General features: G+C 43.3%; 1 protein-coding gene across 4 annotated transcripts; it reads left to right on the forward strand.

Moving 5' to 3' along the window:
• The first annotated feature begins 584 nt into the window (after positions 1-584).
• Positions 585-15,237, forward strand: dazl (deleted in azoospermia-like). Of its 4 annotated transcripts, none has more exons than XR_008893968.1 (10): positions 585-717; positions 3,269-3,388; positions 3,486-3,577; positions 7,605-7,656; positions 7,750-7,828; positions 7,935-8,122; positions 13,581-13,664; positions 13,886-14,077; positions 14,496-14,590; positions 14,992-15,237. XR_008893968.1 is itself a non-coding variant. In XM_056583428.1 (10 exons), exons 1-9 carry the CDS (start codon positions 646-648, stop codon positions 14,538-14,540), a joined length of 927 nt encoding a protein of 308 aa, XP_056439403.1. In that variant the 5' UTR covers positions 587-645; the 3' UTR covers positions 14,541-14,589; positions 14,979-15,237. The 4 variants fall into 4 exon arrangements, 1 of the variants encoding a protein (XP_056439403.1); XR_008893967.1 differs by having other exon boundaries at positions 587-717; positions 13,578-13,664; XM_056583428.1 differs by having other exon boundaries at positions 587-717; positions 13,578-13,664; positions 14,496-14,589; positions 14,979-15,237.
• The last annotated feature ends 341 nt before the right edge of the window (positions 15,238-15,578 follow it).

Raw genomic sequence — 15,578 nt, forward strand, 5'->3', positions numbered from 1 at the left:
AACAGACTAAAGTTCAGCAGAGGAGCACTGCCTGGCAGTGTGAGGACTGTAAGGTGGGCCTGCGTCTGCAGCCAGACCGGAACTGTCACTGGCAGTACCATCAGGGCCTCTAAATTAAAATGGTGGAGATTTAGCCAAAAAACGCCTGTACATAGTTCCCAGAATATGGCCTGTTTTTTTTGTTTTTAGACCAAGAATAAAAAAAAATATTGTAAATTGTTGTATACTCTTCAAACTTTCAAATTAACTTGCAAAATCTCTTATTCATGTTAAATTGCAGTGTTTTGCTTCACTAAAACTCTAAAATCCAAATCTGTTTTTGTGTTTTTCTTCATTTGAAAATGTTATTTCACTCTTATAACATGCAGTAAATTGTTAATAACTGCAAGATATTGAAAGTTCCAGGTATTCTGAAAAAAGGGCAAAAGCAATTACTCACAGGACATTTTCTGAACTTTTTATAGTCAAAATAAGCAAAAAAAAATCCAGGCGGACATTTTGAGGCCTAGGCGTTAACGGGTTAACGGTTCTGAGATATTTATGAGGGTGGTTCTTCAAAAGGTATTCGAGATGACATTGGACTACATCTCGGGATGGGCGTGTTCTTCAATTGGTTCTCTTGCCAGACACTGTCGAGAATTTTTAATGCAGGGAAGCGAAGTGGACAGACAGTGGCAGGTTTTTTTCCGTACTGACTCTTTTTATCATTTTAAAATGGTGAGTATGGTCTAATCATCCGACTTGATCAACTCTAAGTGACCATGTAGTTTGATTTTTTTGTTCAGTGCCCGGTGTCCGCGCATTCTTAAGTCTTAAATTCATGTTTCTAAATTGAAGGCCTTAAGTCTTAAATTCGTTACAAATGTCATGCTGGTCTTAAATTTGTCGGGGCCGGACTATTTATTTTTTTCTTTTTCTCGAGCTTTCAGGAAGGACATGTAGACCAGGCTTCTTTCTTGCTAGCTGCATATATATATATACAATTATCTGCGTGCTGGCTAGCTAATCTGCGACAATGGACAGGTGCATATTCAAGGACAGTTGGCTGGAAGACGTCCGTTTCTGAAGTTGGCTCGCGTCTGCTGCCAATCCCCACCATCACGTGTTTTCGGTGTTAAATTTCATCAAAAAGTCTTACATTTGACTTGGTGAAACCTGCTGATACCCTGGTTCAGTGGCTCATATCATGGCATGTCACGAGCAAAATGGCGCACTAGCTCGTGTCGTGGGCGCTAACCTTCCCGAACGTTGCTGTGTAGCTAGCGCTAATTTAATATTCTCTATTCGTCTCTCATTGAAACATATTCTAAACACCACAAGCCTTGATGATAAATGCGTTGTTTGTGCAATATAAACTATCCATCACGCCTGCTAAGCGTTTCGTAGAAAATGGCCGTGTTGTTGCAGTTTACGTCGATCGCTACACTGACATTGGAAGTATAGAAGTGGGAGCTGGAGGTGGGGGGCCGTTCGTGTAAAACCCTGGATCTTCTCTTAACGCAAGATTTTGACAAATAGTCGGACATTTTTTATGTATTGAAGATCGCCGTTACAAACTGAGCTGCTTTGCTGTCGTGGCGAATTAACGGGGAAAGGCATTGTATCGTCCTAAATGGGACATTTTCAACACGTGTTGCTTCACGGTCTTTACGTCTGGATATGCGTGTCATGACCTGTGTGTTATCAACAACAATTCGAAATTTAAAATCGCATGCGAATTTTTGCAGCGTCAACTTTACTTCACCGATATAATGTTATATTAAGGTCGCTAACAAAGAGAAGGCCTAAAGTTCGGCCTCGTGCTTGAATAAGGTCTCGCTGCAGCCTGTAGGTCATGGTCCATGGACATCCAACGTCCAAGTGCTGTCACGTGACGACAAGATGGCGGACGCGGTGAGACTCCTTAGCTGTGGCCCAATTCCTCTACGAATGGTCAAATCGCCTAACCTTTATGCCTCCTTTACTTAACCTTTGTGGAAAACGTCATGGGGTCAAGGAGAGATGAAAATGTGCTTCCTTTCGAACATAGGAAAAGACAGCACTGTTTAAAATGAATTCGAATCCACTTTTCCTAACCGACGTCATTGCGCGACGGGGAGAATTGCTGACCTCTAGCGGTAGAACTAACTTTTTCCTAAGTTGGTCTTCAACAAGCGCTCTTTTGATCAATGCGTTCTTGTCGTATTGATTTCAATCAGGTTTTCGCCAATCCCAATTCACATGTGAAAAAACAGGCTCAACTTACGTTGATTTTTAAATTAACTTCCCCCAGTAGTCTTTATTAAATGTGAAGTCTGCATTTTATTTTCTAATGGTGTATATTGTGTGCTTAATAACCAGCAATATATGATTTCATTTCGATTCAAATAATACGTTTCTGGAATTGGTATCTATTATTATTAATTTTATTTTCTGCTTTTCTTTTCAAACAAACCAATAAAAAAATATAGAAATAAAGAAAAGACAAATATTATGTCTCCTCCATTTCGGACGGTTTGCGCTTCCTCGGGATACAGAAGATAGGTGGTAGAGTTCCTCTTGCCATCTCTCTGTCCTCCGTGAAATGAGCAAACTGTCTGCCACACAGACACACGCACGTGTACACAAATAGTTTTTGTAGGTCATTGTTATGGTTTTGTTAATATTGGAATTCACAGCACATCTGCTTCAGAAGAACTATACCCTTCAGTATGGAGATTATCCAACAAAGTGGAGCACCACCACTTCCTGAGATGTGGCATGTCATGCTGTGGAAGATAACAGTATATCAGTCAGAATTAACTTCCAAAGACTGCAATGAGAGTAGACTGTTTGTACTCGACTACATCATCATTTTGCATTAACTTTAGCCATTTCATTTTCGTATATTTTCCTTTGTGTGTATGTATCTAGTATACTATTTGAAATTTCGTTGAGACAAATAAGTTGCATGTAGTTATAACTATTATTTAAAGCGTCTGCTATCGTGGATCAATACGTTAGCTTAAGGAGTGGACCCATCAAAAACACATTTCACAAACGCATGTTTTTGCAATCACAATTGGGTTGTTTCATTCATTGATTTTAGTTACTTGCCATCGTTGTCATCTTGGCGGAGTAGTCGTGAAGAGAATGAAGCTATCCCGAGCGATTAGCCAGTGACGTCAGTGGGGGTGGCAAGTGGAATCACGTGACAGCACTTGGACGTTGGATGTCCATGTCCTACAAGCCGCAGCGAGACATTGTAGTCGTGCTTCGCCACCGTGATGACGTCATCCTCTCCTTCCAGGAGCTCGACAAACCAAAGGACGACTGCGCGAAGTCGCCTTCCAAGCTTTCAAATGGCTACGTCCTACCACAAGGAAAGCTGACACCAAACGCACTGTTTGTCGGTGGCATTGACCTGAAGGTGCGTTTCACAGTTGAAATTTTTTTTTTAACACATTTTTTCGTTATGTATGGACAAAAACGGATGTTCAATTTATTTGTGTGTATGATGTCTTCAGGTGGATGAGAACGAAATCAGGGACATTTTTTCCAAGTTTGGTACCATAACGGAGGTGAAAATCATCAGCTATCGAGGAGGAATCTGCAAAGGGTATGTTGGTGTTATTGTTCATGGATTTAGACATTTTTTTTATGACCCCAGGGGCCGGTTGCACCAACTGGGCGTAAGCCTGGTCGTAACTACGCCTGGTCGTAACTTGGCGTTCTAAGTCCAACCTAACCGTTACGCCGGTTGCACCAACTGGGCTTAGCGTTCTTTTCACTAAGACCAGGCGTAAATCCTACGCCTGGTCAGGGGCAGGCGTAGAGTTGAAATTCCAGGCTGTTTCTATAGCAATTGCAGCCAATCCAATGCAGCTTTACCACCATCCTTGCACCGCTTCGCTAAACTGCATTTCAAAGCACAGCCGGAGATATGATCAGTGTTCACAGATCGACTGCCTGTCGGGAAGATATCGCTGGCCGATTAGTCCGTTCTCAACTTATAATCAGTTGTGAATGTTGTTTTAACTATGTTTATATGTTTTATAAAGGCCGACACATTAAACAAATCTCTCCTACAGAACCATTCCCGTCTAAATGCCTGCTCGTCGTAAACCAGACATTACAAATACATATTTTAATTATATTCGTTTGCAGTGTTTTATTGCTAGGCATTAACACAATTGATGAATGACAATGAGTGAACGAATGAATTATTTATTTCGGTGTCCAACAGCATGTCAAGTAAAATAGTAAACAGCTGTTGTCAAGAGGTATCCTAGCAACGCGGTGATATGCGCATACCATGGAACATTCACATGGCCGCGCATGGCTAAGACCGGGCGTAGTTAAGACCAGGCGTAAGTCCCGTTGGTGCAACCGGCGTTAGTTCCATTCTAACGCCAGGTCGTAACTAAGACCTACTTAGCAGTTACGACCAGTCTTAGTTACGCCCAGTTGGTGCAACCGGCCCCAGGTTAGGGCTGAAAAGTGTATCACGATATAAGTGTTTCATATCGTTCGATAATTATTGATAATTTGTATGACCTATTTAAAATAAGGACCAGGAGAGAAATATACTAAATTATTTTTTATTTATTTTAATCTTAACCTTACTCTGGTTATATTCAGACAATGGAAATGAATATCAACAACACAGCCATGGGAAACACTCAAATAAATACCATCACAATGAAAACTTATCAATTATTAATAATGAAGTGCTTAACAAAAATAAAGTGTTGCAAATATATGTGCAAAGTGTAAAATGTAAACATATAGAAACCTGAGACCCGAGAAGAACTGTCTACATATATATTTTTTACTGCAAGTTTATTGCAAAAAAGTTCACCCTCTGGTGAATAACATTTCTTTTTTAAAAAATATGCAGTGTTTAGTAAACAGAAGAAATTCATTTAAAACTGAGGTAGACTTAACCGTAACATCTGAACTATTCTGTAAACGTATAGAGACTTGAAGAACTATCTCTACATATTTTTTACTGCAAGATTAGTGCAAAAAAGTTCACCCTCTGGTGAATAAAATTTATTTTTTTAAATATATGCAGTGTTTAGTAAACATAGAAGAAATTCAAGTATAACTGAGGTTGACTTAACCTTTACATCTGTAACATCTGAACTATTCAAGTATATTTCACTCAAGTTTTGTGCTAGGAACACCAGCTGGTTGACCTCTGGTTTTAAAGCTGCCCTGGTGCATGTAACAATATTACCCCCAGTACTAAAAATTATTTCTGAGGGGGTACTGGTGGCTGGGATGCATAAGTACTTTTTTGCCAGCTGAGACAATCTTGGGAAGTTGTGTCCATGGAGCCTCCACCTGTCCAGGGGTTCAGCCTCACTGTCTGCATCAGGGCACATCAGGTACCTTTCTAGCTCACTCTCCACTTTTTGATTTAGTGAGAGGCAAGTCATCTTCTTCTTGACTCTGCTTTTTGAAGAAGCTTCCCAATGACTTGCGTTGCTTCTTCACGCCTAGTGGTAGAGGTGGTTCAGTGGCAGCCGCAGCTCCTCCTTCTGCACATTGGTCTGCTGCTCCCTCAGAAGCCCCTGCCTGTGACTGGCCTTCATTCACTCCCTCAGACACTGCTCTCATTTTAATGGCCCTTACATTCTCTGGTCTAATGTATTGGACTTTAAACCTGGGGTCCATCAAGGTAGCCTTGTCAAGGAGATTGTCTGTGTCAGGGCCAGCATACTTCTCATCAAGATAGGTCATTATTTTTGTTTTCATCTCTTTTGTGAGCTGAGTGTCTTCCTCGTTTACTTTGAGCAAATTGGTGCGGAACAGGTGATGCACAGGCTTCACATAAGACACTGTCACATATGATTCCCCAGAAAGGGAGTCTGTGAACTCCAGGAGAGGAGTTAAGGCTGTATTCATGGACTCAAGGACATCAATGTCCTGCCACGTTGGGATCAGGTGCCTGTTGTTTTTATCAGCAGACAGAACGTCAATGATGGCCTTTTATTGCTCTAGGACCCTTGCCACCATCTTTTGTCTCGAGCCCCACCTGGTTAGTGACTCTGATCAGCTGGTGTGTGGGAAGATTGTGACGTTGCTGTGCTTTGGAGAGCGCACTCTTTTTCTTCCATGAGTAAGAAAAGGCAGAGACCACTTCCTTGCAAACACCTACAGCCCTGTCCACTCTTTTGTCCTTTCCTGCGGCACCTGCAGAAAAACAATGACATCGTTAATTACAGATAATAGATGAGGTTGAGTCAGTCAGTAAGTCAGTGTAAAGCGGCTTTCATGGATAATAATAATAAAAACTATCAATAATATAATAATTATATCATCTTAATAATAATTATATCATCTTAATGTATTGTCTAATGAAATCAATACATGAACCAACATGTATGAGTACCATCAAAATGACAATGCTACTCACCAATAGCAGAGTGCAAACAATGGCCAAAACACTGTAGCCGGGTCCAGTCGTGAAGTTGCCTTCACTACATTTGCCCCACTGTCTGTGGTGAATGCCACCATTTTGTCTTCAATAAGAGACCAGGGCCCCGTTTCCCGAAAGCATCGTTAGCCTAAGTGGATCTTGAAGTGCGTCGTACGATCATCGTACAGTTTTCAGACCGTTTCCCGAAAGCATCGTTGGTAACGAACGTTGTGAAAACGCTTGTAGCTAACGAGTGCTCCAGGGTACTCATAGGACGCTAAGAGCAATGTTAGCCTACTATAGAGTGAACTCATTATTGCATGAGGGAGTCTTCATTCATAAAAAATGAAAACATTCGGGAGTATGCAATAATACAAATTATTCTAAAGAGGTCAGAGACTGTGCACAGCCCCGCCTTCCCCAGTGAACCAAGAAACCCCGCGCCATGACGAACGGGGGATTTAACCCCCTCGGTTTAACACAGGAAACTTGAGATAAGAAGGTGAAATCGCCGGGCGTGCCAAGCTGCGACCGAACCGGCTCGGCAGTGTGGAAAGACCTATAGCCAGGGTTCGAGTTAGGTGGGAGCTGAGCTCCCATAGAGAGAGGTCTGGCTCCCATGAAAGCAGTAAACTCAAATATCTGTGGGGGTCTCGGAAAATACAGCAGCATATTATTGTGATTACCAATAAAGCTATTTTCCCTTCCACATGCAGAGTTATATTGACGTTAAGTGGGATAATAGAACGCTGGTCATTATCGGGAAAATAAGCCCAGACAGGGCGAACCGGACACCGACTCGAAACGGAGGTGCTTCGATAAATTATTATTTATTTTCGATAATGAGCGGCTACTTGCCAAACGAAAAAATAACTTCACAAGGTGTTTTTTTTTTACAATTTATTTATTACCAACTTACCATACGTAGTGTTGATCAGCAGAGAAATAGTTAGCCAAAGACGTTGACGTCCTCGCTCGTTGCGGTACTCATCTTTCACATCTCACAGCACGCTGTTTCTGTACACACAAGGCAACGAGATGGCACAACCAAAATTGATACTGTTACATGATTGGCTATTAGCGTGTCACTCCATATGTTGCTAGGTACCAGAGGACGAGAGCCTTTGTTTGTGCAACCAACCTTGCTTCGCAACCTCTGGTTTTTTAGTTAATTTGTATCTTTTATGTAAAGTGATAACATTTCCTTTTGTTTTCTAAGGTATGGGTTTGTGTACTTCAACGAAGAGGTAGAAATCCAGACAATTATTGAGGTAAGAGGATGATTCTATAGGCCAAATATGTATTTCTGTCCTCCTGTGATGCAGTAACAGCCATCTGTCCCCTTTGAATGCTTTGTACTATAGCAACAGGTCAGTTTCAAAGGGAAGAAGCTGAAGCTGGGTCCTGCGATCATGAAGGAGAGGAACTCTCGTACTTACTCAAGTAAAACATTTTATTACAACTGAAGCATTTACCTTAGAGCAATTTTGGAAAAACTACATTGGGGTAGAAAAATGACCTTGTTCATACCTCCACTTGTTCCGTCAAGGCGCCATGCCGAATCTTCCCAATGGACCAAACCACTGGGAAAACGCCAACCCCAACCACTGGGAAAACGCCAACCCCAACCACTGGGAACACCCCAACCCCTACGTGATCTTTACGTACTATCCACATGTGGGAGGCGCGGTTCCCCAAGCCCAGCCAGGGACGGGTGGCGGTCACCCGTATCCTCAGGTAATCCAAGTCCTCGACTTAAGAAAACAAAACCATGTAAATACCATGTTTTGTAACTGAACATGGTATTTATATTTATTTGGTGACGAAACATGGTGTTCACAATCAATGTATAGACCTCTGAAGAATAAGTCCAGCCTCCGAGGCTCCTGGTTCCATCGGTTAAATGTCTACAGGAAACAACATGTTTTTCTTCTTTCTTTTTTTGAAGGATCGTACATAATAAACTCTGAAGGTGGCGAAGAAGTAAAAGCTGCTCACGATTTGAACTAAACACTCTTTCCATCTAGATTCCACTTGGGTTTTGGATTGTTGGTGCCGTTAAAGTAGCATTTATAATCGTTTACTACTTACAGCACCGACAATCCAAAAGCCAAGTGGAATGTAGATGGAAAAAGTGTGTAGTCCAAGACGTGAGCAGCTTTTACTTCTTCGCCACCTAGGGGGTATTCCATCAAAGTCGCTAACGAAAGCGGCGCGTAGTTGATTAAGCCCGGTTAGAACTAACGCCAACTTCCACTTGAGGCTAAAGCTGTTCCATCAACCAAGTTCAGCCGCGCCTTGGACAGGTTAGTACAAGCAAGGCTTACGTTATCGTGGATTACGCACACTCATGAGATATGTTACCAGCCCAGAACCGTGAATGACCGAAAAGGACCGAGCGAGGTCTTTTCCAGCGGCGAACAGAAGCTGCTTGTGGAGGTCTATGAGGAGTACAAGCATATAACAACTCAAAAAGGGAACACCGTAACCATTAATAAAAACAGGGAGGCCGCCTGCCAATAAAATCGCCGATCTTTTGATTGAATAAGTAGTATTAAGTGTAGCATATTTAAATGTAATATTGACCGCAGATTTGTCATCAGGGAGATAGTCTCAAGGTTACGTGTTGGTCTTGCACCCGGTCGTCTGGGGTTCAATCCCCACCTAATTAGTAATTAGGAAGGATTACTGGAGAAGAAAACGTTGCTTGCCATTTATTTTCCTTTTCTTTGAATATTCTAAATTGACTGACCATAGTATTTTTCTTGACTGCCGGCCGTGAAACTCATCTGAATGGAATATCTGTGGCTGCAATTTCCCATGCAGCAGTGTCTTTGTCATTGTGACAAAGGCTTCTCACTAACATTAATATTAACATTAACTTTACCATGGGTTTTTGCAAGTTATATTTGGGTTCTAGGGATATTGTAAGACATTTTCATTATATAAAAAGTCAATTGTTTGGCCTAATTTCTCTGATATAAAGGAAATTAGAAAATATAAGTCAACGGCAAGAATTTAATGACGTTTCCAGGACGCGAACTCGGGTCACCTGTACTACAGGGCAGATGCTAGACCACTTTCCTAACTGCTGGTTCCCAGTTTTGATAGAATACATAAATTTGTCTAAAATATGTGTTGAGACATTATCCACGATAACAAGAGATGGATACAGGGTACAATTATGACAAAATCATGAGGACTAGGCTTGGCGGAACCTTCAGATGGTAAACTTGTTTCCGACAGATAGGACTTTTCTGAAACACTGCTCAAGTAAGCCTGACCGATAGCCTGGTACCGACCAGATTTATTTAGTCTGATAAATTGCCATGGTTACTTAATGGAGATTCCCTTAAGTCACGTTGATGGAACGCAACTCTAGCTTAAAGTAGCGAGGCTAAGCGAAATATGCCCGACTTTGCCTTTAGCTTGGTTGATGGAATACCTCCCTAGACAGTTTGTTATGTACGATCATTCAAAAACCCCATGTTATTTCCCATAGACATTTGACCGATGGAACCAGAGCCGCCTCGGAGGTGGGACTTATTCTTCAGAGGTCAATTGTGGCTTAGAAAGGGTTTCAAAGGAAATGGATAAATTGCCTTCAATCAGAACACATATTTATGAAGAAAACGTTTTCAAAAAGCATCGGACATATGACCCACTATGTTCTGCTCCATGTATCCAATGTTGACAACGTGACATGATATGGCTAAGCTAACAACATAAACAAGAGGAGCTAGGAAAGGAATTTAACTGCGTGTTTAAGTTCAGAAGGGCCAAAGGTGTGGCCACACACAGCACTACAAAAGTCGTCAAGATTGAAAAAGAAAAAAATATTTGTTGCACAGCTGAATGCTGTATCACATCAGGAGCTGGCGGTTCTCAATTCACAACACGCATTCCATCAAAACTAGCCTACATCAGGCATTCTGACCAAAACTCAAGAACTCCCCCCCACAATTATTCCAGAATTCAAGCAAAGCAAGAATGACCAAAAGTCACTTTGTGTCAACAAGAGACTGACTCCACCGACTATCAATTGCAAGTTAAAACAGCCGACCACTTGAGTGCAAAAAACACAAAAGACCTCGCCACAGCACCAGCAAATCTTAAGCAATAAATATCGCGTCTTACCTTTATTTATGTGACAGTGGTCTGCAGATGCATCCCGTGGTGTAGCCTACCACATCCATTTAGTTCAACAGGTTATCTTTCTGATACTCTCCATGGTACTAGCAACCTACTCTGGTGCTTCTTACCTATGTATTCAGGCTAAAATGACTTGATTGTCTGATGCCTCATCATCCCAGCCAAAGAGTATTGGTATTATTAGTAATGGCTACTTGCCAAATTGAAAAAATAACTTCACACAGTGTGTGTCTTTTTCCAATGTATTTGTTATAATTCGTAGCGTTGATCAGCAGAGAAATAGTTCGCTAAAGTCGTTGACGTCGCTTAGCAACCGAATACGAATGTAGTCTACAGCACTGAGAAGAGCCGGGTAATAAGTAAGGGATAATGTATAGAATGCCGGTCATTATCGGGACAATAAGCCCCGACAGGGTGAACAGGACACCGACGCGCAGCGAGGGTAATTGCTTCCCACTGAAGGGGCTTAAATTCGACCGGCGACGTTCTATACATTATCCCGCTTATTACTCGGCTACGTGCCAAAACGGAAAAATGACTTCACATGGGGTGGCTTGTTACAATTTTTTTTCTTACAGCATTCGTAGTGTTGATCAGCAGAGAAATAGTCCGCCAAAGACGTTGACGTCGCTTAGCAACCGAAGACGCTGGGGTTGAAAAGCCGGACTACTTGAGGAGTGATACCAAAGACGTCGTTATAAGCAAAAAGTCCTTTGTTTTCCTTGACAGCGGTCAATTTATATCTAGCATTCCCCGGGAAGTTGAAATAAGCCCCGACAGGGCGAACAGGACACCGACGCGCAGCGGAGGTGTCTTGCTTCGCCATGAAGGGGCTTATTTTTCGATAATGACCGGCGAAGTTCTATACATTATCCCGCTTATTACACGGCTACTTCCCAAAACGAAACAATTTATTTACAATGTATTTGTTACCAGCATTCATAGTGTTGGATCAGCAGAGAAATAGTCCGCCCAAGACGTTTACGTCGTCGCTTAGCAACCGACCGCTTGGGTTCATACATATCCCGCTTATTAATAATAATAATAATAATAATAATAATACATTTAATTTAGAGGCGCCTTTCAAGGCACCCAAGGTCACCTTACAGAGCATAAAGTCATCATAAATCGTTTAAAAACAAGACATTGTGGAAAAAAATAATAATAAATAAATAAAACAAAAACAAGACAAAACAAACACAATCAAGACAGTGATCAGTTAGACGTTGTGTGCGAGTTTGAACAGGTGAGTTTTGAATTGTGACTTGAAGGTTGTAATGGTGTCTGACTGTTTTATGTGTGGGGGGAGGGAGTTCCAGAGCCTGGGTGCTGAACAGCTGAATGACCGGGCATCCATTGTAATGAGTCGTGATGTGGGGATACATAGTAGTCCAGCAGAGGTTGAGCGGAGGGAGCGGGAGGCAGTGTATTCTTGGAGGAGGTCGCAGAAGTAACTGGGGGCTAGGTTGTGGAGAGCTTTGTAGGTGAGGAGTAGGGTTTTGTATTGGATGCGGTAGTGTACTGTGAAGTTGGATGAGGACAGGGGTGATGTGGTCAGATGATTTGGTGCGGGTGATGATCCGGGCGGCTGAGTTCTGAATGATCTGCAGTCTGTTGATGAGTTTGGTGGGGAGTCCGGTGAGGAGGGCGTTGCAGTCAGTGTTCACGTTAGCCGGCTATAGCCGGATATTGGCCGATTGCACGCACGCATGGCCGGTATAATAAAATGTAAAGCTGGCCAAAATCGCCAGTACAATCCCTGTGTCCCGTGTTCCTGCGGAACGAGGCTTTTCTCTCCAAAACAGGATAAAAACATCTATCAGAAACCGCCTAGCTGAGGTGACGAGGTATGATGCGCATATCAAGCCTTGGGCCGGGGTTGAAAGACTTCAACTTTTCGCGAGCAGCGGAGCACTTCCATGCCATGAAGTAGCGCCAAAAGTAGCCTGCAAGAATTGCAATTATCGAATTAATTATTTTTTACCTGTTTACCATTTTTGCTGAGAATGGCTGTTATGTTTTTTTGCCTAGGCTTATTTAATAAATGGCATTTATTGGGTGAACTTAGTTTGTTTCGTTTAAATGTGGACTTTTGGTGATTATTTAATTATTAGTGAATAACGTCCGGAAGATATTCCAAATGTCCGATATTCTGGAATAGTGTCGGACATTTGTCCGCCCAAGAAAAAGTCTAGCGAGAACCCTGGTTGCAGTAGTCTATGCGTGATGTGACAAATGAGTGAACTAGGATTTCAGTGCTGGATTGGGTCAGTGATGGGCGGAGTCTGGCGATGTTGCGGAGGTTGAAGAATGCAGTTACATTACATTGACAAGTTACCGGACTACGTTTGCCAAAGGCAAAAAGTCCTTTTGTTTACCTTAACAGCGGTCATTTTTCATCCGTTGCCTATGAATTATCCAAAAATAATTGATCGCCGGAAGTTGTGAAGTGCCCATGCAAGTGAACGGAACGTAGAAAATTCAATAATTCAACTCGTTTTTTTTTTTTTTTTTAATTGGTGGGTACAAAATTATTCTTGACGAAATCTTGTGGGGACGCGTCCCTGGCGTAATCGACGACTATGTTGGTGTCATTAAATTATATTCGCCCTGAACTTTCAATAGGGTGTTGAAGTGTCAAACTTATACATTAGGTTCTCAAGATATCTACCTGTTTGTGTCACATTGCATTGCAATATTTTAATGTTTATGCAAAAAAAAGTTCATACTGCTTTGATGTGTTTATGTTAAAACTTATTATTATTATTATTATTCAATTATTTCATTGCATCAGTAGTTTCTGAAAATGATGAACACATCTGAACAGTAGCGCGATAATACTGATTATCTTGATCAATTTGGTCACGATAATCTTGATCTGAAATGTTCCTACCGTTTCATCTTTAGCGTCCAGTTGTTTTTTGGAGTGTAGACTTCAAAATAAGAGTCGCCACTAAAAATGTGTATTTCTTGCTTTGATCATCCTCACTTGTCCCTTAGGCAAAATGGTAGACAACTAAATGTAAAGCTTCTTCCCCAGCAGCCGTACGCATATCCAAGGGCTCCAGGCGGAATCATGTACCCCCAGATGCCCCCGACCTACGCTCAGAATGGCTACTCCTTTCAGGTATGTTCCCCAACACACACAAAGACACACGTACACACCCCTGACCCATGCATGCTTAGTACAGGTGGCAGCATATGTGGCGGGCACAACACACTCCCCGGGCAGCACACATATGGTCCTGCATATGTGATCAAAGCCCCAGCCGGTTCACCTTCTGGTCTACTTCTCTTGCATAGCGTGCCAAAGCGTCTAGCCTTTGACCCCGACCCCTTGCCCCACAGTACTCTGGCCCTGGCCCTGCCCCTGTCCCTGCCTGGGTCGGAGGGGACCAGCATGGGCAGCCCATGAATCTGGTGAATGCCCCTGTCCCTGCCTGGGTCGGAGGGGACCAGCATGGGCAGCCCATGAATCCGGTGAATGCCCCTGTCCCTGCCTGGGTCGGAGGGGACCAGCATGGGCAGCCCATGAATCCGGTGAGTGTCATCTCGGTGGGGGGCAGGGCGCTAATGTCCTTGACCCGCGGTCGCCCTCCCTTCGGGAGTTAGTCGAACTCCGGCCCATTTTTTCATTTGCCCTCTGCAACCTTTACGTGGATTTCGTACGTGCACTGAGTCTACTGATGTCTGTGTTGTAGTTGGTTTTTTTCCCCACACAGACCACTAGATGGCATAGTCTGTTCAGTAGTATAACCTGACCACTGATGCAGAAGAAACCTCATTTACTAATTCAACCCCGTCGCGTATATACACATACACACGCACCCACGCGCGGGCGCACCCAAATGTACACGCGGACCGTCTCTGCTATATCTTGGCTTGTTCTGCGCCGCCGATCCTCACACCATTTGAAAAGCACAGCCTGCTCATGTTGTGGTTGTGCTGCCTTCTCCAGGCCTCTGTGGACTGTGGCGTCCAGACACTGCTGACTGTGCTGTAGTCCGCCGGCCCTCCCCCCCTCTCCCCCCTGTTCTCTCCCCTCCCAGTCAGGTAGAACTCGCCATTCCTAAGAGGGGGTGGCTTTTATTACCCCCCTCCACCCCCACCCCCCTCTTCCTCTTGTCTGTCTGCACAGGGTGTCCCCTGCCACGGTGTGGGTGTGTGTGTGTGTGGGGATTTCCCCTTTATACACGCACTCACACCAAGTGCTTCACCAGAGTGTTTCCACTGTCTCCCGTCGCCCACCCCATCCTTCCTCGTGCTTCACCCTGGGTGTAGTGGTAGTAGGATGTCCTTTTTATTTTATTTATTTTTACCCAAAGAATTATTCATGTTATTATCTTGCCGAGGTTTGTGACCTCTGACTCGAGACCCCAAGCTCACCGCGATGGGGGGATCGGTGGATGTTGTATTCACTTTCCTCTGCTCTTCCTCTGTTGTATCCCTGGCAGGGTTGGGCGCAGTGAGCGCCAGCCAGCAGGAGGGCAGTAGAGGGACTGCTCTCCTGCCCAGCTGGAGGCGGCGCAGACGGCTCGTGGACCTCCCATCCTCCCCCTCTCCTCCTGGGTGCCCTGGAAGGTTTCGGAGAGAGACACTTGAGTGCGGGCATGCGCCGGCGGGCAAAGCCCTATTCTGTAAAAAGATCTTTGAAAATAAATCTGTTTAAAGCAAGACCCGAGAAGCCGTGTCGATGTTTAATGACTTGATATGTTGTCTGAACTTGTGTTGTGAAGCAGACTGATGGAAGTTACATTTGGGATAAATAGAGGTTTGACTTGGTAGCTGACTAGCAGGTAAGTCCACGGCTGTTTTGGTTCGTACATTTCTAGGCACCTCTACAAACCTGTGTCTTGCTACATCCAAGTTCATCGCAGCTTAATTAACCACTGTTAACAGATGGTCGTTCTGTGTTTGTTTTTCAAAATGCTCGCAACGGGTGGTTTTTACAACCCACAAACCCAAGTCCAGACATCTATCTTATGAATAAGTCATTCTTATTAATTATGGATGGCGAGAGAAGCGACCCACTAACCAACCT

Source organism: Gadus chalcogrammus, chromosome 22 (genome assembly GCF_026213295.1).
Source record: "Gadus chalcogrammus isolate NIFS_2021 chromosome 22, NIFS_Gcha_1.0, whole genome shotgun sequence".
Taxonomy (NCBI): Eukaryota; Metazoa; Chordata; class Actinopteri; order Gadiformes; family Gadidae; genus Gadus; species Gadus chalcogrammus.

Excerpts from the sequence above, each read along its gene's own strand:
- dazl (XM_056583428.1), top strand. The coding sequence starts at position 646 with ATGCAGGGAAGCGAAGTGGACAGACAGTGGCAGGTTTTTTTCCGTACT. Across the intron at positions 7,829-7,934 it reads GAACTCTCGTACTTACTCAA|GCGCCATGCCGAATCTTCCC; the intron begins GTAAAACATTTT and ends TGTTCCGTCAAG. Across the intron at positions 8,123-13,577 it reads GCGGTCACCCGTATCCTCAG|CAGCCGTACGCATATCCAAG; the intron begins GTAATCCAAGTC and ends CTTCTTCCCCAG.